General features: G+C 36.2%; 3 protein-coding genes across 4 annotated transcripts; 2 read left to right on the plus strand and 1 right to left on the minus strand.

The window, feature by feature from the left end:
• Positions 1 to 441: 441 nt before the first annotated feature.
• Positions 442 to 6,632, minus strand: rnf170 (ring finger protein 170). Of its 2 annotated transcripts, XM_032570671.1 has the most exons (7): positions 6,448 to 6,632; positions 5,223 to 5,378; positions 4,841 to 4,916; positions 4,316 to 4,430; positions 4,070 to 4,143; positions 3,599 to 3,730; positions 442 to 2,732 (listed from the first exon to the last, which is right to left on the minus strand). In XM_032570671.1, exons 2-7 carry the CDS (start codon positions 5,360 to 5,362, stop codon positions 2,463 to 2,465), a joined length of 807 nt encoding a protein of 268 aa, XP_032426562.1. In that variant the 5' UTR covers positions 5,363 to 5,378; positions 6,448 to 6,632; the 3' UTR covers positions 442 to 2,462. The 2 variants fall into 2 exon arrangements, with proteins under 2 accessions (XP_032426562.1, XP_032426563.1); XM_032570672.1 differs by lacking the exon at positions 5,223 to 5,378 and having other exon boundaries at positions 6,448 to 6,628.
• A 250-nt stretch (positions 6,633 to 6,882) lies between these two features.
• gpn3 (GPN-loop GTPase 3) lies at positions 6,883 to 10,029 on the plus strand. The gene is made up of 8 exons (XM_032568880.1): positions 6,883 to 7,067; positions 7,222 to 7,330; positions 7,472 to 7,639; positions 8,282 to 8,406; positions 8,519 to 8,634; positions 8,793 to 8,889; positions 8,970 to 9,098; positions 9,675 to 10,029. The coding sequence occupies exons 1-8, from the start codon at positions 7,020 to 7,022 to the stop codon at positions 9,738 to 9,740; spliced, it is 858 nt and encodes a 285-aa protein (XP_032424771.1). The 5' UTR covers positions 6,883 to 7,019; the 3' UTR covers positions 9,741 to 10,029.
• A 104-nt stretch (positions 10,030 to 10,133) lies between these two features.
• arpc3 (actin related protein 2/3 complex, subunit 3) lies at positions 10,134 to 14,030 on the plus strand. The gene is made up of 7 exons (XM_032570987.1): positions 10,134 to 10,266; positions 10,630 to 10,729; positions 11,063 to 11,139; positions 12,139 to 12,207; positions 12,422 to 12,548; positions 12,767 to 12,861; positions 13,808 to 14,030. The coding sequence occupies exons 1-7, from the start codon at positions 10,261 to 10,263 to the stop codon at positions 13,868 to 13,870; spliced, it is 537 nt and encodes a 178-aa protein (XP_032426878.1). The 5' UTR covers positions 10,134 to 10,260; the 3' UTR covers positions 13,871 to 14,030.
• Positions 14,031 to 22,198: the final 8,168 nt, after the last annotated feature.

The raw sequence follows: 22,198 nt of genomic DNA on the forward strand, positions 1-22,198 counted from the left end.
CACTGGATTAATTTAAAATAACTTACAGACTTTGCTGTGGTGGATAAATCTTAATTTTGACAATGCGTAGGTGCTGTGCAAAGTTCATCAAACTTTTACTTTTATGAATGTAAAAGTTTATAAAGTTTATCAAAATACCTTGAAAAATACAGATTTATGTATATTTCAGTTAAGACTGAATGCACATTTGACAGAAAATCTGACATCCGGCATTTTTTAATCACTTATGTGAAATTTCAGGGCGAGAACTGATTCCTCAGAGGTGTTTCCCCATATGAGTTTCTCTCCCAACCAGTTCTGAGGTCTAGAAAATTAGGTGTGATAATACTTAATAATAAGCGGCTTTGTTCTTGGTGTTGAAACGGAGGTGGAAGTTGCTGAAACACCACTGAGACAAAGTAGATGAGCTGCCAGTCAATAAAAAAAAAAAGGTTTGCCACATTTTGGCATGTGCAACATATTTATTGGATTGAAAAAGATTTAAAGTTAATGCCACAATTGTAAACAGAACTTGACATTTACACAGCAGCTGACTTTCTCATAACTTGTTATGGAAGGATTTTTCTTCCAAGTGGAAACACAGGCAAAATGAGTTACAGTTAAGCAATGCAAGAAAAACCGACTTTGTGGAAATAATAGCATCAGATTAAGATACAAATGCAATGCATGTATTGGCATGTGGAAGGAGTGTGTGAATAGACTAAATCTTTTATTGTAGTAGTATAGTCTCACGCGCACACACAAAGTGAAAAACGTAGCCTTTGATATTTGGAGGGCATTTTCTGTCTGGATGAAAATTAAGATTTTTTTTTTTTAATTATCCAGTCCCTCAATTATCTGTACCCTCCACACCTCTGATCCACTGGCCTCTATGCAGGATGAGGACACATATTCATTTTGACACCATGAACAGTGAGGTAAAAAGGAGGAAAAAAATGATCCAAGGCTTAATGCTAGGGAACAGCTGCAACAGGCAACATTTAAGTCAAGACTAAAACTCTATAATATTGTCTGTGCACATTTGTTGTTTGAAAATGATGCAATCAAAAATAAATACAGTGAAGGATCTGTCATTCTGAGCTTTTTTCAACGAGGTGATACAAAAATCCATCCAGAATTCACTAAGCAGATATCAGCCTCCATCCACAGCCTTGTCATTCCACAGACCTTAAACATATGGAAAAGCTGATGGGGGCATAAAACAGGACCCCAGATTCTAGTTAATATTTGGAGATGCTCCAACATTGTGAAATATTATGAGTTTAATAGGAGTAAATGTATTGACAGGTAAGGGAAGGCTGTGCAAAGTATTGATCGTTACACCAGAGATTTTTTTAAAAGCAATTCATTCTTGAAATACATCTTTTTTCCTACTCAGTAAATGTACTTGAATTGAAAGTTCAGATTTTTTTTTAATATTCATCATATTGTAATAAAATAGGATTTTAAGATCTTTTGCAAGAAGTGGCAATTAAAGTGACTTTTGAAAGCAAAATAGTTGGTCTGTGTGGATTTAAACTGAGACAGTGCAAGCCAGTGCTCTTCAGTAGAACACAGACATGGCGCCTTTCATTTCACCCTCTGAAGAAAATACACCTATACCACTGATAAAACTATTTACAAACAAAAAAAATATCTGCATTGTACATGCTAATACCAACAGTATACTGAATACAAAAGTACGCAAACTTTTGAAGAATTGACCATGTCATTCCATAGCTCAAACCAGATTTACTTTTCACAACAGAATGTTAAAGTAAACTTAACAGAAATGACTTCACATTCATTTTTAGGTGATTTACATTCAAAATTGTCCAGGATTATCCATTTATTTTCAGAATGGCTTGTTAAAAATGTTTATGTAAGACGGTGTTAAGCATTCCCCCTACGCATGCAGGAAGCAGGTTTTGATTACTGAATTTAAACTGTTGCTTAAAAAGATTATTCAGAGAATTTTTCCAACCGGTTTAACAAGCTGTGCTTTAAAAGTTATCATAAAATATGCATAGTTACACGTCATTATAATGACAACAAGCTCAAACAGAAACTCTTATACCATTCAACACTTGTTTTTTGAAGTGAAAATTCAGATGGAATCATTACATATTAACCCATAAATGCAAGACTTTCAAGACGTCGTTGTATGGCACAGTTGACCATATTATGTTGATATTCACATTACTGAATAGATTTCTTTTTAAAAATGGGTAAATCTTGAAGCAGTACATTGTTCATACATGTTCATTTGATCGTAACTTGTTTGCCTGAAATCCTTCACCTAGTAAATTTCAATGGGAACTTTTGTAGCAAAAGCTGATGTTCACAATGTTTTGCTAACCTCTGCCCAGTCAGACGCTCATGGTCCATTTAATTAAAGTGAAGCCCTCTGAGAAAACTCAATGTTTTTAACAAACTCTTCTCTGATATTCATCTCTCTTTTATTCCTATATCTGTTTGTGGGCCTAGCCATTAAGCCTCTGCGTAACCACTTCTCTGTACATGATAGAGATGTACACAAACAGGAGGAGGATCACAAAGAAGTCGTCCATGAAGCCCAGAAGGCCGAAAAGAGCTTCCGGGAGAACGTCGAGTGGCGAGGCCAGGTAGGTGATGGCACCGACGAGACAGAGAAGAATTCGAATCCGGAACATCCAGAAGAGTCCGCCCACAGAAAACATCTCCCTGAAGGCATGACGGAGCAGGGTGGGGACGTCCCGCAGCCTGTCCATAAGCTGACAGGAGGAAAACAGACAAGATACAATATTATGAAAAGGCGTCTTGTAAACTCAGGCCACATTCACCGGCATCCACTGCAGCTATGAGTAAAACAAAAACAGCTCTAAAAGTAGAAAATATGCATTTCCTGCAAAAATGAAGTGTGAATGATGTAAACTGAATGTCACTGCTGAAAACATCAAAACTACTTGAAGTCAAATGCAGTTGCTGAAATAAGCAGAAGCAGCAGAACAAAGTAAAACAGTCCGAAAATCTTACACAGCAAAACTGCCTGCCTAAAATGGATAACAACTTTTAAGTCGATGCTAAAACCTCGGATAATCAGTTTAAAAAAATGTTGCAGAACATGCTGCTCACTGACCTAACGTGTAAGATCATAGCTAACATTAGCTAAAAAGTTGATGTTAGAATAAATGCAAGTATTATACTGGCTAACACCAACATGCCAACTGACATTAACTAAGCCTTTATAAAGTTCTAAAAGTTGTATCTTAAAGTTGTCTATTATAGTGTTGGGTTTGTCTTCTTAATGAAGAATAAAATAAATACATACAGTCAAAGTAAAAGGTGAATTTTTTTAAATAAAAATTTCAATTGAAATTATGCTACTCCAAAAAAGAATAGATTTCCTTAAGGTTACACAACTGAATATGACAGACACTGTATGCTACTCTAAATTCCAGGGCTATGTACTGTATACATTAGTATATTCTTTACATGTTTTTCTTCATACGGGAAATACAAATAAAATATTTTGAGGAAAGGCAATATGAGAATGATATTTCAATACTTCAATTGTGATATAATTTAAAAAATCTTTAAAGATCTCCAATGCAACCTGTATAAGAAAAAAAAGACTCACAGATCTTGGCTGACCAGAAAATCTTCGGTTGTAATCGTTGATGTCTCGTAATATAAGCTGAGGTTCGGCCTCGCCATCCTGAACCCTCTGAGGAGCAGCGTGCTCATGAAATAATGGGAACAGAAGCGTTACCTAGAAAAACACAAACAAAATACATGTCTAAGACAAACAACATAATCCAAAAACACAATCTCACGAAACATTTCTAAGAATCACTGAAATTAAACAAACTGTTGATCAAGTGTAACAGATCTTTTATAATTAGTAGTTTATTTTTACAATGGTATTCAAGCTTTTCAGACAAACTCAAAAGAATTGTGCAGATCAGGCAAAGCTTAGTCTTCATAAGAAGCAACCACTGCACCTCTTTAAATTATAAAACCCACAAGATTTGCTTTTCCCCACAAACTTTAAAGGCATTAAAACATAACAATGGCATGATTGGTAATCATATGGCATTGCATCAATCACCATTTGTCTGCAGATTGGGCAGTTGATCACACCCAGCCAGGTGCCGTACCTCCAATAAGCTATAAGGCAGGAGCCTATGCAAAAAAACAACACATAAAACAGCAATATTGAGAACACCAATGTTGTATAAATGTGAAGGAAAAAAAATTGACATTAATGATTGTACCAATTCATCGTTTCTTCTGTTTCTTATTATACTAACCATGCCAGAAACACATGAATTTGTAAAACAGTCCACATAATTACCACAGAAAAGGTGTCCACAGTTGGTCTCCACAGGCAGCACAGCCTGTTGTAAACACACAGGGCAAGACATGTCTGTGTAATACTGCTGTCTAGCCTCTGCCTGCGGATTTTCATCCTGAGGAGAAGAAAAGTAGAAATGACTCAGTCATTTGTACTTTATACAAATATATAGATGTAATTGAAATGATAGTAATCATGGCATTTCAACAAAGCTATACCTAAAAATTATTAGTTTTTTTCCCTCACCCAAATAAGATTTAAATAGAGCTAATCTTCCCTGGCAAAATCATCAAGAATAAATACAAAAACTAAATTTATGTAAAAAAAAAAAAAAAAGAGCAAAAACATGGGAAGCACTTTTATTGCACAACATATTCAAATCAAAAGTTTAGTTTTATGACATGTTAAAATTATTGGAAAGAAATCAAACTGATTTCAAAGTAGTCTTTTTCCTTTTTCATATTTCCTATATTTCCAGTTGCAAATGTTTAGTTAGAAACATTTAAGGCTCGTATTCCTCCTTACCTGCTCAGTTTGAAGCTGCTGTCGGACAGCTCGAACGTGCTCCTGATTTTCAGGATGGATATTCTGCTCTTCCTGTCTGTAAAGGACAAAAGGAAGTTTTTAGTAACACAGGTTTCAAACAAGATCACAGGAAGATTAAAGATGACTTCTCTGACTGCATGAGGAGACTGCAACTGGGATTGTTTTGACAACTGGTTTGTAACATATACGCATGTGTTGGTTTCACAGAAGTCTATGAAGTATAAATCAGTAAGAAAGAAATACCTAGCTGGATTTTTATATTAAAAATTATACTTCTGTGACCACTTATTGTGCACTTGTTATTTTTTTTAACAATTTTCTCAAAACAATTTAAATGAACCAGCCTGACTTAGTGGTTTACCTGCAGAGCAAAGTAAAGATGCCTGCAAGGAAGGTGAAACTGACAACCACTACAAACAAAACCTGGTTGCTAACACCCTCAATGATGGTGTCCTCATCTTGGATCAGGTAGTCCAAGTCCCCACCTTGACCATCCTCCATTATCCACACTCATAGCCTGCAACAATGAACACGAGAGGAAAGTGTAGGTTACCGTCTTCACGGTTTTCTTTTGACACTTTTATTTAGATCAAGGAATCATATCACATTTGTAACAAGCAGAAAAATTACATTTTCAGAACAATTAGAATGTAAGATGCAGAAAGCAAAAGTTAAGTATGAAAATACAAAAGGAAATGTAGGTGAGTGGTCCCCCAGCAGCTGCTGGATTTAACTAAGGGCGGGGCCCCAAATTAAGTTGCGCTCATGGCTTCATAAAACATTTAGCCACCTCTGTATAAAACTTTACATTTTAATGAATTCTTGTTGCAATGCATACATTTTATTAAAAAAAAAATTGAAAGGACGAACTGGAAGGGTTGCTTACATTATAAGCAGAGTTAACCCTAAAGGTATTGTCGCAATATAACGACAATACTTTTTAGCAGGGGTGTCAAACTCCAGTCTGTCCTGCAGTTTTTAGATGTGCCACAGGTACAAAACACTTGAATGAAATGGCTTAATTACCTCCTCCTTGTGTAGATAAGTTCTCCAGAACCTTAATGACCTAATTATTCTATTCAGGTGTGGTGCAGCAGAGGCACATCTGAAAGTTGCAGGACAGCGGCCCTTGAGGACTGGAGTTTGACATCTGTGTTTTAGTGTAATTCCAGGAACGAACAACACTTTAATCGCATACTGAGTTTCATGTCAAAACAAAATGGGGGCTAGATTGTTAAGAAGTATTTTAGTGGTTGCGTCATTGACAGGCTCACTGAACACCAAGGCCGAAATTATATTTTTCGAAACTAAAATAAGTGTACTGGGGTTGGCTCGTTAGCAAAAAGCCATGTAACGCTTGAGAGTAGTAAAGATGCTTGTTGAGCCTTGAACGTTTCGTTTTCATAAGCTCAGGAGTTTATACGCCAAGGAATGAGACAATTAGGTTGTTATTTTTTAAACTATCTAAGCATTTCTACACAGTAGCTGTGAAAGAGTCAAATAACTACAAAGTTTTACTTAAGCAACATAACTCAAAACGTTAAAATATAAATTACAAGCTGAACTTACACCGAGACGGTACTTACCAATAAGAAGCCTACTTTTACCCGAATATCTCTCTGCAACCGTAACCTGTCAAGTCCATTCACCCTGTCCAGGCATTTTATTATGTATTTTAGTAAGTTAGCCAAGTGACCATATCACATATCTTTGCATGGACAGCTGATAGCAGCTCACTCTGCTTCCTCATTCTCTTTGTTAGATTCTTATTATTGGAATGTATTACCGCCGCCTAGTGTGCTGGAGTGACACACCGAAGGAATGTCAGTGCAATCTTCTTCTTCTTCTTTTCTATTATGGCGGATCGCAAGCTCAGTGCAATCTTAATCCTGCCTTATAAATATATACTTAATAACATGATAATTTTTTTTATGGAGTTATTATTACCCAGTTAAACATAACATTAAAATAATCATTCTTTTTCAAAGAATGATTATTCACAATTTAAGCACTAGGTGGCAATAGCGGTGCATACAGCGTGGTATCCTCGAACGAAGAAGTAGTCACACAAATACAGCGGTGTCCAAACTGTAGTAAGCTATCGTGGATTATAAGAAAAGGTGAACTTCTCTTGAGCGGACTTCTCCAGAGGTAGAAAATGCCTCGTTATGCACAGTTAGTTATGGGCCCAGCTGGAAGCGGCAAGGTAACTTTCCTGGTCTGTAGTGAGAGGTTGTGCTATGTTGTTCGGCTAACATGCTGTGATGCGGCGTGAGGCTTTCCTGTCTTCTACACAAAAGTAAAATGTGCTAGTCTTTGTAATACAGTTTTGTTTTTTTTAATTATTATTATTATTTCAGAGTACCTACTGCTCCACCATGGTTCAGCACGCAGAGTCGTTAAACCGCTCAGTTCACGTGGTGAACCTGGACCCTGCTGCAGAGTATTTTAATTACCCTGTTATGGCAGGTAAGTTTTACTTTGGATGGATGTCTAACAGGAATACACATTACCAAGGAAATATGAATGAAATTAAACTAGGAAAATGTTAGTGCCATAATATATTTAACACACCTCGTTGTAAGCTATGTTCTGTTTCTGTTTTCTCAGACATCCGTGAACTCATTCAGGTGGATGACGTAATGGAGGATAACTCTCTGAGATTTGGCCCTAATGGAGGCCTGGTCTTCTGTATGGAGTACTTTGCCAACAACTTTGACTGGCTGGAGGAAAGCCTGGGCCACGTAGAAGATGACTACATATTGTTTGATTGCCCAGGTAAATGTTCTGCGTTGGATTCAAGTTTTAATGAATGTGGAGACTTTATTAGGTTAGAGTTTATTTAAATAACTAATTTAATTTCAAAGCACAGTGTTTTTAAAATCAATGTTCATGTGAAATGGGAAGAAAAGATGGAAACTGACAAGGAAAGCAGCGACACTGAACTAGCTGCTTGAATTTCTTGCAAGTACTTTTTATGTTGTAGGAGTAACAATAATGTTTTATATTCTCTATATATCAGCAATAGAGCTGCAAGACTCAATCCTTTTCTTCCAAAGAAACTATTAAAGTCTCTCTTAAATCTGCCCAAAACCTGTAGGAGAATATGTTATGTTCTGATCAGACCTAGCTTGAACCATTAAGCCATTTCAAAAGTACGCTTAGAACAAAAGTACAATAAAACATGGTGGTGGAAACTGTTTTTCTGAAATTTTAGATTTATTTCTGTTTCATTAGAATTTTTACAGGATATGTGTAAGTTGGAAAACGTTTACCAGCTATTGAACGTGGTCACGTATATATACTGAAAATATGCCATTTTAATAAGAGTCTGTGCAGTTCTTAGATCCACCTTAGCTGTTATTTATGGAAAAGTGTCAGCTATGCATGACTGATGCAACTCTTCTCACACTTTACCAGGTCAGATTGAACTTTACACACACCTCCCTGTGATGAGGCAACTGGTGGAACAGCTCCAGCAGTGGGAGTTTCGGGTTTGCGGGGTCTTTTTGGTTGATTCACAGTTTATGGTCGAGTCTTTTAAGGTAACTTCCTCTGTGGTCTTTTTTCTTGTTTTTCTTTTTTGCTGAAGCAATATTCAAATGAACCTACCTTACTTTCAATATGCACTGATGTTTCTGTTGTCTTGCACTGAAGTTCATCTCTGGAGTTATGGCGGCCCTCAGTGCAATGGTGTCATTAGAAATTCCTCAAGTAAATGTCATGACAAAAATGGACCTGCTTGCTCCAAAAGCTAAGAAGGAAATTGAAAAGTAAGTTAGTAAGAATTAAACACTGAATGCTTGCCAACTTCAGTGATGCTGCATTTTATTTATCAGATTTACGACAGTACATTATCTGCTTTGTTATGAACCTTCCTGATCCTTCTCTTCATACTGAGTTTTAAAATATTTTGTTATATATTTACAAGGTACTTGGATCCAGACATGTACTCCATGATGGAAGATAACTCTGACACTTTCAGAAGCAAGAAGTTCAAAAAGCTTACTAAAGCAATTTGTGGTTTGGTAAGTAGAGTCCTAGTTTTGGTGTTTAATGAGATTCTTGTAGTTTATATTCAGAAAACTAAGATTGTTTATGTCTCCAGATAGATGACTACAGCATGGTAAGATTCCTGCCTTTTGACCGTACAGATGAGGAGGGGATAAACATAGTTCTGCAGCACATTGACTTCTCCATACAGTATGGAGAGGACCTGGAGGTTAAGGAGCCTAAGGTAAAATGACAAAACAAAACATTGGATGCTTACTGAAACTGAATAATTATTACACAGTTCCTTGCAATAGCGCTTTGGATCAGTGTCACTGTGCAGTGATGTTTGCTCCAGAACAATATAGAATTCACAGCCTTTGAGCTTTTAACATTTGTGTCCAAAGGCAGTAGACCAAGGCAAAGTAGTATATTAATTTGGAACGAAAAAAGAATGCATGGTTCTGAAACTTTCAAGTGTTGCGTTTTCTTAAAGGTTTGCCCTGTATTTAGCTTCATCCATCTTCCCTTCAAACATGGTATTTTGTATTTAGGCTAGACAGTTCAAATTGGGGCTCTTAGTGTTACTGAATACATTTTAGCTGGTTCTCTAAAAGGAGTGGTGCTTGGTTAACTGTCAGCTCATGTGGACATGCAGGTTTACAGTTACCATACTTAAAAACAAAAAGTCGAGTAAATTACATTCAAGTTTATGGTAGTAATGCAATAAAATGTGAAAAAAGTCAAGGTTGTACGAATAATCATGCAAGGCATTGTGTGTGTTTATATATAATCATGACTTTTATGCTTTTCCTATTGACAGGAAGTTGACGAAGAGCAGTCCAACCTAAATTATGACGAGATCTTTCAAGACAAAGTCAGCAGCTGAGGACAACTTCACTTCCCTGAAGTGGAAAAATGACTTGCCATGAATGAAGTTCAACTTTAATGCTGGATATTCGTTGCATGAATATTTGAAAAAACTGACTGGACTTGCATGAAAGTATTTTGTTTCTTCTTTTAAATAACTTATACAATTTAAAGGAACCTCAGTTTCATGTTCTGTTATTTTAGAGTGATGTACACATGTAAATCTTTTGACTTTTGGTTGGTTGATTTATTATAAATTTAAAAAGAAAATATATATTTTTAAAATAAAATATTTCATACACCACACAGACAACTTGCCCGTGTTTTTTAATGTGCGTGTGTGGGGGGAGAGACATAGACATGAATACGGTGTTCATGTGGGGGAAAAAAGAGCTTGTGCGCGCCACCACGTGGCTGCAACGCAACACGACACGTGGCCACTTCCTGTAAAGCTGAAGGGTGGAACAAGCGGAAGCAGAGGCTTCGGGGGTGCCTGTACGTTTTTCCTGCTGAGCAGTTGGATTTATATTTCATTCAATATGCCGGTGAGTATATCCTGTGCGATAAACGACAATTATAAGCTTTCAGTTCACTGTTAGGAGCCAAGACTCTAGAAATACGCAACTATATGTTGAATCTGCTTTTAACATTAGCTCTCGAGACAAATCTAGCACAGTACGCTAGCTACTTTAGCATTCGCTTCATAGCTGCTAGTGGCTGACTCGCGACAGTACACAAATTCATCTCTGTCATTGTACTGTTTTTAATAAGTTTAGCATTTTATATACACGTATATACAACGTTTATTGCCACCGATGAAAAGCCGCGCTCATTCCAGGGGACTATAAATTAACAAACGTACTCGACAAAAATGACAGGGCTTCTCTTTTTTTTTTCTTCTTCTTCAGGCTTATCACTCAAGCTTGATGGTCCCTGAAACCAGGCTGGTGGGAAACATGGCCCTGCTTCCAGTCAAAACACAGTTCAAGGGACCAGCAAGAGGAGACGGTGAGGGTTCCTTCATCCTTGTTTTTTTTAAAAACGTATCCACACAGTCTTAGGCGTTCTGCAGAGTTGTGCGTTGTTGTTGCATGCATTGAGTTCCTGATTCATGACTGAGCTTCACTTCCTTATATGGTCTGAAGAATGCAAACTAAAGTGGCACCTTTCCCTTTAACTTCTGCATTTTGATTTATACGTCTCATAATTGTACAGTTGTGACGTCTGTATACGTAATTGAGTCATTTTCTAGTGATTCAATGGTAATCAGTACTAAAACAAAGATTTGTATAAGAAATGGGATAATATGTCTAATGAAAACATTTGTTTTTATTATTCCAGGCATAGATTCTGACATCATAGATGAAGCAATCTACTACTTCAAGGCCAATGTTTTCTTTAAGAATTATGAAATCAAGGTAAGAAATCACAACAAAGTTTAATTATGAACCTTTATGCACTCTTGACACTGTAATATTGTTGATTAACTCTCTGTTTTCTTAAAACTATACAATGAGGTTAGGGACTTTAAAAGACACAGACAAAGAGCTATATATCCCAAAAACACTTAAGATAATTTTGGAAATTGTAACCAAATAGAGCTCAATAGTGACGCATACAGCTTGTGCCTCGGTTATCTTTGTCTTGCAGCAGCTGAGTATTTCATGTTTCTCCACATGCCCTGGCTTGCTTTATCTCATACTTTTTTAAGAACACAGTCCTGTAGGAGTTGCTTTGGATTTTTAAAGGCATGCATCATCATTGAGCCTTTTCTGTCGTGCTTGTCACTCTTGAGTAGTTATATTCATTGGAATCCTGAAGTCCAAACATTTGTCACCAGAATAGTTTACTTTATATTACAGATTCATGCACTGGTTCTGCAAGTTTTATTATTCTACAATCTACATGTAAGAAAATGTTTTATTTTTGAGGATTTAACTCTTTTACAAAACCAAACTAAGAGGCTGTTGTCTTGCAATTTAGTGTACAACAGTCTGGCTTTTGCCTCTGAGGGTTTAACTCTTTTTTTTGTGTTTAACATTTTTCTGTGCGCTGCATACGGCATGGAAAATTGTTGGGCTGCATCAGATAGAAAATAAAACTCATGCAGCCCTTAAATATTGTGGTGAGTGGCACTCACTTTTTATTGTCCATCACCACATGCCAACTGAGATGCTCCAGCTTAAGCATCTCAGTTGGCAGGATCTATGTTGAATGCTTGTAAAAAGGAGATGAAAATCCTTCCTACTGAGCAAATATATTTTTGGCAAGAAAAGTTTGAGGTGATATTAAAACCTGCATCCAAGCTCTTCCTTGCAATTGCAGTATTGCACACACACTGCTATTGCGATACATTATATTGTGCAGCTCTACATCATTAGTTTTTAATAATAAAGTTATATAAACTTGTTTTTCAGAATGAGGCTGACAGGACACTGATCTATGTTACACTCTACATCTCTGAATGCCTAAAGAAGCTACAGAAGGTAAATTTTTACTGTGCAGCATGACCAGTTCTTGGAGCTTGATGTTTTAAATATATAGTAGCACTTAATGTTTCCATTAAAGTAGTTGTGTCTTGAACAGAATATGACAAGCCTTTGTATTTTTTTTATGTTCTTGCACACTTTAAGGCGTGTGATTTAAATGAATTTGGACACCTTAAAATTGATGATTTGGGATTATGTATAAATCTTGCAGTGCAGCTCTAGGAGCCAAGGAGAAAAGGAGATGTACACTCTGGGTATCACAAACTTTCCCATTCCTGGAGAACCTGGCTTCCCTCTTAATGCTATGTATGTCAAGCCCGGAAACAAGCAGGAGGACGGTGAGAGAGAGCTTCAATATTGTGATAAGCGTAAGCTTATTTGTGTTGAGGTTTTAACACTGGTGGAGATGTTCTGCTGCTGTTTAAAGGCAGGGAGCATACACCTTGATTAGTTTAAAAGTTCCTGTCTAACAGTCTAAACAATAACACAAAAATTTAAGTTGGCACTGCAAATAATGGTTTTGAACACAATAAATTAATGAATTCTTCCGTCTCAGAGACAATGAGGGCGTACCTGCAGCAGCTTCGCCAGGAGACCGGTTTAAGGCTATGTGATCGTGTGTTTGACCCGCAAACAGACAAACCCAGCAAGGTAAGTCTCATACTTTTGATTTATTTGACTTTTCTTTCTGGTGTCAAAGTTTACCTTATTAAATATATGATTCAGTCTGTTGCTGCAGTGGCTGTGAAAATATTTAAATTCTCCAGATGCCAAAGAAAGGTGTTTTAGTTCTTCTGTTGACTCCTCATTAACATTTTTTTTCTGATTTTTCATAAAATGAGAGGCTAGTTGTTCAGCTCATATAATACATTATTAGCAGAGATGGACTCAGATAGGAAAAAAAACACCCAAAATAAGATGGGCCAAAGACCAAAAAAAGAGTAGACATGTATTAGCTTTTTTCCTGCGGGGCTGCAATTTGAAAAGCTAGGCAGGCTCTCTGTGTTTTGGTGTCCTGCAGTTTCCTGTGTGATTGAACTTTCAGCATAGGCTAGAATGTGGCCACTTTCTGTAGGTCAGCCCTGAAACTAGACAAAGTAGACAGGAGAGGCTGGTTATTCTGGCTCTAAATTCATGATGTCATAAGATGAAATGACTAAAGCAGATATTTTAAATGCTTCTGTTTTCCTGCTTACAAACCAATATACTTCCCTTTTGATTTTAAATATATACTGTTGTTTTCTTTCTGTAATAAAAGTAAAGAGCTTTATATCATGAGAACTCAAATTTTGTACTTTGGAATTTTGTGTTACTGAAATACTTGAGAGGATACCAAATTCATATAGATCAATTTTTATGTTAAACAGCACTATTTGAAGTCTCTAATGCAGTTTTGATGTTAATTAAAATTGGTACAATAAAATCATTTTGCCAGCTTTGTCCATACATTGAGTCCTTTACGTAATCATGTTAAACAGGTCTTTGTTTCCTATTTCAATTGAAAGACTGTGTAGACTTTTAGCCCATCAATAAAATTGTACAATTTAAGAATGCCAGTGTTTGTCCTAATCTGTGTTTGTGTTTTTGTTTTTTTTAGTGGTGGCTCTGCTTTGTGAAGAAGCAGTTCATGAACAAAAGTCTCTCTGCTCCTGGACAGTAAACCAAAAGGGACACAGAGACTGCAATAAAGCAAGTTTTGATTTTCTGTTGAAATTTTATACTGTTTGACTTAAAAAAATAAAATTATATGTTCACTTGTCTGGATGTTGATCATATTGGGCTGGTGTGTAATACAATAAAGAAGTTTGAGAGATTGGTAATGTTTGTTTTTGTTTTGTTCTTACACATTTTTATACTTGACAAAAATAAGCTTCCTAGGTATCCTAGTATCATATCATGTCTTTGAAAACATTTGAAGGCAAATTGGAAAAACAGAATCGGTTCTTTGTATGTTGCATATATTTCCCATTTTTTTAATATTACTGTAACTGAAAATAAATGTAGTTGTTAAAATACATCAATCTATTCACAAAAAATTGCTCGTACCTGTATATTAGACTCTTTATCCAATATGTATTCTTTTCTTATCAGAGGTATCCTGATTCCTACAAATTCTCAACTTATGATATAACTAATACATACCAGACATAGGTTAAAGAAATATATTCCCAGTCAAGAATATGACTAGTTTATATGTATCTAGCATATATATATATATATATATATATATATATATATATATATATGTGTGTACAGTATATATTGGAAGATTTGTACATATTACTCTGACAGGGCTACCAGGCCAGCATTATGTTGTAGTCATTGGTAGTCAGCTCTTGTCTCACTTTCTATAGTCACGCTTGTCCTTACCAAGTTGATACAAGATGAGAATATAAACATGATCATATTTCTGCCTGCTGGCATAAAAGAAGGCATAGCATAAATTCCACAGGACTGCTGGATTTGACACACTCTTTGATGCCAGTTAAGAAAGGACAAATTTTATCAAAGGATTTTTTTTTCACCTGCACTGCAGTAGCATGGAAACTGCTTCTGGCTATGCAGCCACTGTCCTGGTGTGTTAAAATGTGGTGAAGCTTACACACATTGTTCTTCAATTTTATTGATCACCAAGACAGCTGCTTCAGTTTATCTGAAATATATCTAAATTAAAATGGCCATTAACATCTTATTAGTAATATTTAAGCTTTTCTTTATGAAGGAATACTTAAAAAGACAACCTCGTCACAATGCTACAATGATTGAAGATGCCTAAATTCAGGCCTCAAGAGCTTCTCTGTTACATTCCTGCATCACTTCTCCAACACACCTGAATCAAATGGCTGAATTCCCTCACCAGCATGTCAGTCAGCTTTGCAGAGGCCTAGTAAGACTCAACTGTTGGATTGTAGCTCTCTAGCACTTGATTTGGGCATCCCACATAATTTTTTAAATAGACAAATGCAGGTGTACTTTAAAGCAAACTCTTTAGAATGTTGTTTTTTATATATATAAATGAGGTCTAAATTTTCAACTCTATGCATATTGTAAGTTCTAAAAGCAAAATAAGTTGACCTTAACATTAAGCCGCATGTAAAACATATTCTCTTGTATGTTAATTAGCACAGGGGTGTCCAAGTTTAGTCCTCAGGAGCTACTATTATACAACTTATGATGTAAGTTGTATAATAACTTACATCATAAGTTGTATAAGTATATTATACTTACTTATAATAAGCATAATATAAGTTATTGTACATGAATAATATAAGTTTTTGGACTCCGGCTTCCTCCCACAGTCCAAAAACATGACTGTCAGGGTGATTGGGTTCTCTAAATTCTCCTTAGGTGTGTGTGTATGGTTGTTTGTCCTGTCTGTCTCTGTGTTGCTCTGCGACAGACTGGCGCACCTGTCTAGGGTGTACCCTGCCTCTCCCAAAATGTCTCGCTAAAGATAGGCACCAGCACCCCTCCCGACAAGGGGGTGTACAGAAAATGGATAGATGGATGATGCATCTCTCCTCCAACACACTTGAATTAAATTCCCTCATCACTGGTCATTTGGATTTACATAGGCCTGTTAATAAGTCAGTTTGATTCAGGTGTAGGGACATACCCAAAACTTGCAGAATTGCTGTTGGGCAGAGTTGAACATCTCCATCCAAAGTCCTGACTTAAATCCAACAGAGATGCTGTGCCATGACCTTCAGATAGCCTAATAGAGCAGCTGCTTTTTCACAGTTGTTCAAAATTGTCGGAATAGCTGATTTCTCAGTAAGTTAAAATAAGTTAAAAACTGATTTTTGTATTTCTTCTGGCTATCTTTAAAACAAACAAACAAAAACATGAGAAATCTGGCTTACTTTTGTCACAACATTGTACTTTAGGATACTTTCAGACATTCTTATACAATTAATTTCACAGAGTGTTCTGTGCTCCTAGGACTTGAATGAAAAGCAAATTACTTAGCAGGTCACATTAATGCTGATGTATTGTGTTAAACTGTCTGGTACATCTAGGTGCCAGACTTCTTTCATAAATATAATCCTATAGGACCATGAAGAATTGTCTCAGGAAGAAAATGTGCTTTAAACTCAAAAGAAGCTTGTGTTACAAGCACACTGGAGATTTGGGTGAAGTGGTAAAGTCACAACTCAACTAATGAATGTGAAATAATGATGTGAAAAGAAAATCCCACAGTAATGTGTCTTGAGGCCCAATAACAGCCACTTCTCACAGATAGATGTCATAATCGCTTCCAACATCCACAGAAATGCCTTCCGGTGGGTTCTTATTAGGCTCAGAAGATAAGAAAGAATGCAAATTGTTTAAACAGTAGAACCTCTAGCAACCTGGATTTGTAAGGAGAAAGCAGCAAATAATGTAAAATGGGCCAACAGAAATTGTTGCTTGGTCGTCTTTTTTTTTCTTTTTAACAGTCATCATAATGGTTGGATTGACTGCATTTTACTGTCGTAGAATAACTTTCTTTGGAATTGTTGAACTTAATATTGCCTTTTAGCTTGTTAGAGTTGACTTAAAAAGTTAGAGACTTTGCCGGCAGGTGTCTGTGAAAACCCCCTACTAATTTAAAAATAGCAAAGTTAACCTTTGCTGCAAGGTGGGTTAAGCAACATCTGTAGAAATTGTGTTGTCTCTTAATGTGCTATGTTTATTCTAATTACCCAAGATTCTGCACAGATAATAAAGATAGATACAGATTCTGTCACCTAGGCTTCATTTGTTTTTCTCCAGCAGCAACTACATTGAACAAAAAATGATGGCCTATATGACACTTGGGCATTCCTCCATTTTTTGCTCTTTTTGACCCACTAGCAGACAACGCTTAGAGGCTGCTTAAAATAAGCTGGTTAAGAAACAAAATGTTATTTCTCACACAGGAAATGCAGAGCTTCCAGACTTTTCTCTGTTTCTCACTATCTTACTTGTGACTTGTGCATTAAAATTCTTCAGCAAAATAAGAGACTTATAGGTTGTCATCATCAATAACTGACAGCAATTATTACCAGCAAGGGTGGCACAAGCAGCTAAGCTTAGGGGAAATTATATTAACATGCAAACTAAGGTTCTTAATAAATAAAATCCTAATTTTAATTTTTTTTTTCCTAACATTTTTGAATGAAAAGTGGCTTTGAATTGAAAGTGGTGTGATCAACTGAAGCATTTAAGTGACAAAAAGAATAATCAGAAAAATATTAATAGCACTGTACCTTCTATCCTGGTGAGACACTGCTCAAGAATCAGCAATCACTGTACTAACATCAAAATCTGCATTCCTGCTTTCCTCAGTTTTCATATCTGGTTTTTATATGTTGACTTTTCACAGTGCCACTTAATCATTTTCTGCATTATTCAAGGTCCTAAGAAAAGCTTTTGTTGCAACATTAGTATTCAGAATCAGCAACCTTCTCAAGCCATTTTCTCTTACAGCAACACATTGTAAATGTGATGTCCTACATTCCTCCTATGTACTTGGTAGCAAGGCTTCAATTGTGATTCAATGCACATTTCGCACATTATTGTTTGATATATTTTTTATCTGTGTCCCTTTAGAGTTTACTGTCTCCTATATGTGTTTAAACTCTTTAGCCTGTAAACATTTACTATGCCGCGCATGATCGTAAACATTGCAGCTGTCCATTCGATGGGTCTGCATGAACCTGGGAATACATTTAATGGTTTTAAAATAAAGAATTGTGTTTCCCTTGACATTTTGCAGCACTTCAATTCATCTTCCCTTTGCCATGTCCATACTAATTTAAATGACTTTGGTGGGTGATCTAAAAAAGGTGAGTTCTTCTGTGTAAAACATTTGCTGGATCAAAACTATCTTTCCTTATACCCACAATGTTTACAGTCCATTTATTTCAGGAACTTTATCACTAAGTGAAACGCATTATATAGATTAAGCACACAGACTGGTGTTTTCCAGCCTTTATTTCTGTTAATTATGATGATTTTCCACTTGCAGTTAATGAAAACTGCAAGCGAAAAAATTAGGATATTACATCAGACCAATAAAAAAATCTTTTAAAATACAGAAATGTGGGTTTAATGAAAAGTATGTTTGATACCAATTTAAAAGTTAAAAGGCTTTCTGATGATGCAGAAACTATCTAATGTATTGAATATGACTGTAAACCTAATGGGGCATTATTTAAATACCCCAAAATATCCTATTTAACCTATCTAGGTTTCTATAATTTCACTTAAATGGCAGGTTTTTGGACATTATGAGAACGCTGAATTCTCCTCACTAAAGTCTAGACTGATGAAGATTTCAATCAACGAGCCTCTAAGGGAGACATTTTCTGCTACACGGAGTTATGCTGCTGTCATCTTCACTGCAGTCTCACATCCCAAAGGACAACTTCAGTTTTTATCTAGGTAAAAAAAAAAAAGTTTGATTTGTAAAAATCCCTCTGCTTGATTGTCATATGTGATGTTTGTTCAGGTGGAACAAGGAATCCTGCTTCCACTGGATGATTGGCTGTTTTGTTCACGCATCACAAGCGTTACCTTAGTGTGCAGATGTTTGGCCAAGCTGGCAATTTAAATCCAGTCAATACTTTGGCTCGCTTATTATTTATACCAGGTAATTATGTCTACTTTTCTGTAGTTTATGCTGCAGTCAGGGGATAGAACTTTACAGGTCACTAGTGCATTACAGAGACAAGTATTCATGCACAAAATCACTAAAGTTAAAAGTTAATTGGGAGCTACAAAATAACCTAAAATGCATGTTTAGTGATTTGGGAGACAACACACATGTACATAAAGAACATGCATAGGCTGTAGCCTGCAGTTCTCAGTTCTAGAGTCACCATTATCTAGCCCTGGCTCTTATTGTCCTTTGGCTCTTGTCTACGTTTTCAGTTTCAAACAGCCACTTGCAGAGCGATAGACAGCTCGATTTAAAGGAATAGTCCTGATTTTTTGAAGTGAGGTTCTGTTAATATGCTATAAGCAGTTAATATCTTTTGGTGTTTTGATTTGATATAAAATCCATTTTCAGTACATGTTTTGCTGGATTTGTCTCCATTTATTAATTTGGTTCTTTTGTCCAAAATCAATGTACAAAGTGTGCAAGTGTCAGAATTGATTGATGATAAATGAAAAAAGGTGCATAGCTGTGAGATCGTCCCTGCATGAACTGTAGGGACTATCACAACTTGTTGTAGTAGTGTTGGACCCAGATGCAGAGAAGATTCTGATATGTGCAGGATGTTTGGATCTGATCTATGCTAACTGTTTGTATTGTTACTTTAAAATAGTAACAATACAAGGCAAAGGCAAAACATGTCTTTGTATTTTACGGTTTTAGAAGCAGAAGTAATAAGGTACTATAGATGGTAAGTGTCTTAAGATACATTCTGACAGAAGTGGAGGTCATTGCTAAGGCTATCTTTGTTTTCTATATGTGTGGCAATTATATTGTATTTTTATTTCTGGGCTGTTGAGAAACAGCCAACTTTAATTTCAGTCTTTTTCATGTGGACAGCTACAGTACTTCTCTTAAGTTAATTTATGACAATGAATTAATTTGTATACAGTTTAAAGTTAATAATTAATGCAATTATTAACTTCATCTTATTCATCAGATTTTATGCCTGATGAATAAAACCTGATGAATTTTAGTCAACCATTTTTACCCATGGTTGAAGGTCTATATCAACATTTTGCAAAAATAGTCTGGTCATAATTTAAACTCTCCTATGTCACTTTACGTTTTAAAAAAATCATCTTTGTTGCCTCAAGTAAGTTTTTAGTGTCCCATTTTGAATTTTTCTTTTGTGTGTTTGGCACTCCACTGTTTGCATCAAACTGTAAATTGTGCAAAGGAAGAAACTTTAACAAATTGTCACAACAGATGATGCTGTAAGCAAAATGCAGATTAAAAAGTCCCTGTCATCGCATTTATCTTTTACAAGGTTCGAGTAAAGAAAGACAAACACACAAGCTCTGGCTCCAGGGGAGGCAAATACTGCACCATTTAATTTATAACTGAATGTAATGGGGCTTTTGGGAACTGTAGCCTTAGCTTTGAGTAATACCCTTACCTCTCACATGAGACAGGAAGTACACTTGCTGTGTATGTATGCTGGGCTCATTTGTGTGAACTAATGATGCTATTAAATGCTGTATCATTAGCTTATGATGCAGCGTATTAATATAATAAAACCCTGCATGAGTTTTTGTCTGTACAAGTGATCAAGCACTGCAGCAAAGCCAACTGGAGAGAGATAGAGAGCCCAGGCCAGTGGCTAATAGAGGGTAATATGTAGCATTGATTAGACATGTCTGAGGGAAAAACCACAGTGAAGAATGCAATAGATACAAAGTGAATGAGACCATTTCTGTTTAGTTTGAGATCTTTTGTAGCAGGTCTTTGGAAGTGCCCACAACTTACAATGTGGCAGAGTGTACTTGTAGAAGCCTGAGGGCAATTGTTAGATTAAATGTCAAAAAGTTTGATGACAAAAACAAAAGTAATTGGATTTGATGAAATATTTTTCTTTCATGTCTCCTTTTTTTGATGATAAATCATTTCAGAGAGAGAAGCCTCAGACAAAAAGGACACACAAGCACTTTCAACATTTTGGTCAGGAACTTTTCTGTGCTTTGATATCAGATATTCATCTGTTTTTGGTCCCAGTCTTTCGTCGTCTCTGGACTCTTTTTCACCTTGCTAGTTAAAAACATCTGAAGACTTTTTTTTTTCATGACGCTCGCGGAGCGTCTGACTCTCTGAACTCCGCAGGTAGCGCTGCATCTTTGAATGTTGAAAGGGATTTCAGCTAACTACAAGTTGAGCCGTAGGCATATCTGCTTAAGAAAATAGTCCAGATGGACCAGCACATGTTGATTTAAGTGCTTCTCTACACAGATGGCAATATGGTTCCAGAAAATTCTCAAAACTCTTGGTCCATGCAGTCTTCACAGAGTTGTGCATCACTCATCATTTCTTCTGAAAGACTCAGCCTTGCAGGGATACTCTTGTTAAATCTAAAATATTACTTACCTGCTGCAAAACAAGTTTTGTTCAAAAAGGTTCCCATGTTGAATTATGGTTCCATTTTTTGTGAAGTCTCCTTCTTCATTGGTTTTATGAATTATGCATTGCATAGATCCCTCTAAAGTACAAAAAGATGCATGCGTATCACATATTGCACATTTAACTTCATACAATGTCTTGTAAAAGTATTTATACCGTCAACCTTTGGATTGTGTAACTTTATAATCACAAACTTCAGTGTATCTCATTTGAATGTAATTTGACATATTTACAGTTATTTACTGTAAATATAGAGAAGGATATGGGGTAAGCCTCCTTCTCTTTTCCATCTCCAAATAAAATTAAGGACAAGTAGTCACCAACAGGAGACACATATCTAGATATAAAAGTCCTTCTGTGTGTAATTTAATCTAGGTATAAATACAAATAGGCCACAAATGTTTTGTAGACAACATTAGTAAATGAACAACATCATGAAGGCCAAGGAAGAGAGCAGATAGGTCAGAGTTAAAATTGTAGAGAAGTTTATTTTGGGGTTGGAATATAAAATCTCATGGAGCAGTTTTCAGTGCAGACCTACAGAGACATGGCCACCCTAACCTGGAAGATTTTCAAAGATCTGCAGCTCTGGTGGGAGAGCATGTTGACAGGACAACTCCACAAATCTGACCTTTGAGCGTGAAAGTAAAGACATTGTTAAAGAAAGAACTCTTAGTTTGCCATAAGCCATGTAGGTAACACAACAAACATGAAAAGGTGCTCTAGTCAGAACAGCAAAGTTTAAACATTTTTTTCCATATGCAAAATGCTAAATGTACATTGCACATTACACAGTACCCCAGTGAAACATGGTGGTGACAGAATCATACTGTGGGGATTTTTGAGTTGAGCTTGCATTTCTCCTGTGCTTTCATGGGTTCTCTCCTTGACATGCAAGGATTAATCCTTATG

This window comes from Xiphophorus hellerii, chromosome 8 (assembly GCF_003331165.1).
Source record: "Xiphophorus hellerii strain 12219 chromosome 8, Xiphophorus_hellerii-4.1, whole genome shotgun sequence".
NCBI lineage: Eukaryota > Metazoa > Chordata > Actinopteri > Cyprinodontiformes > Poeciliidae > Xiphophorus > Xiphophorus hellerii.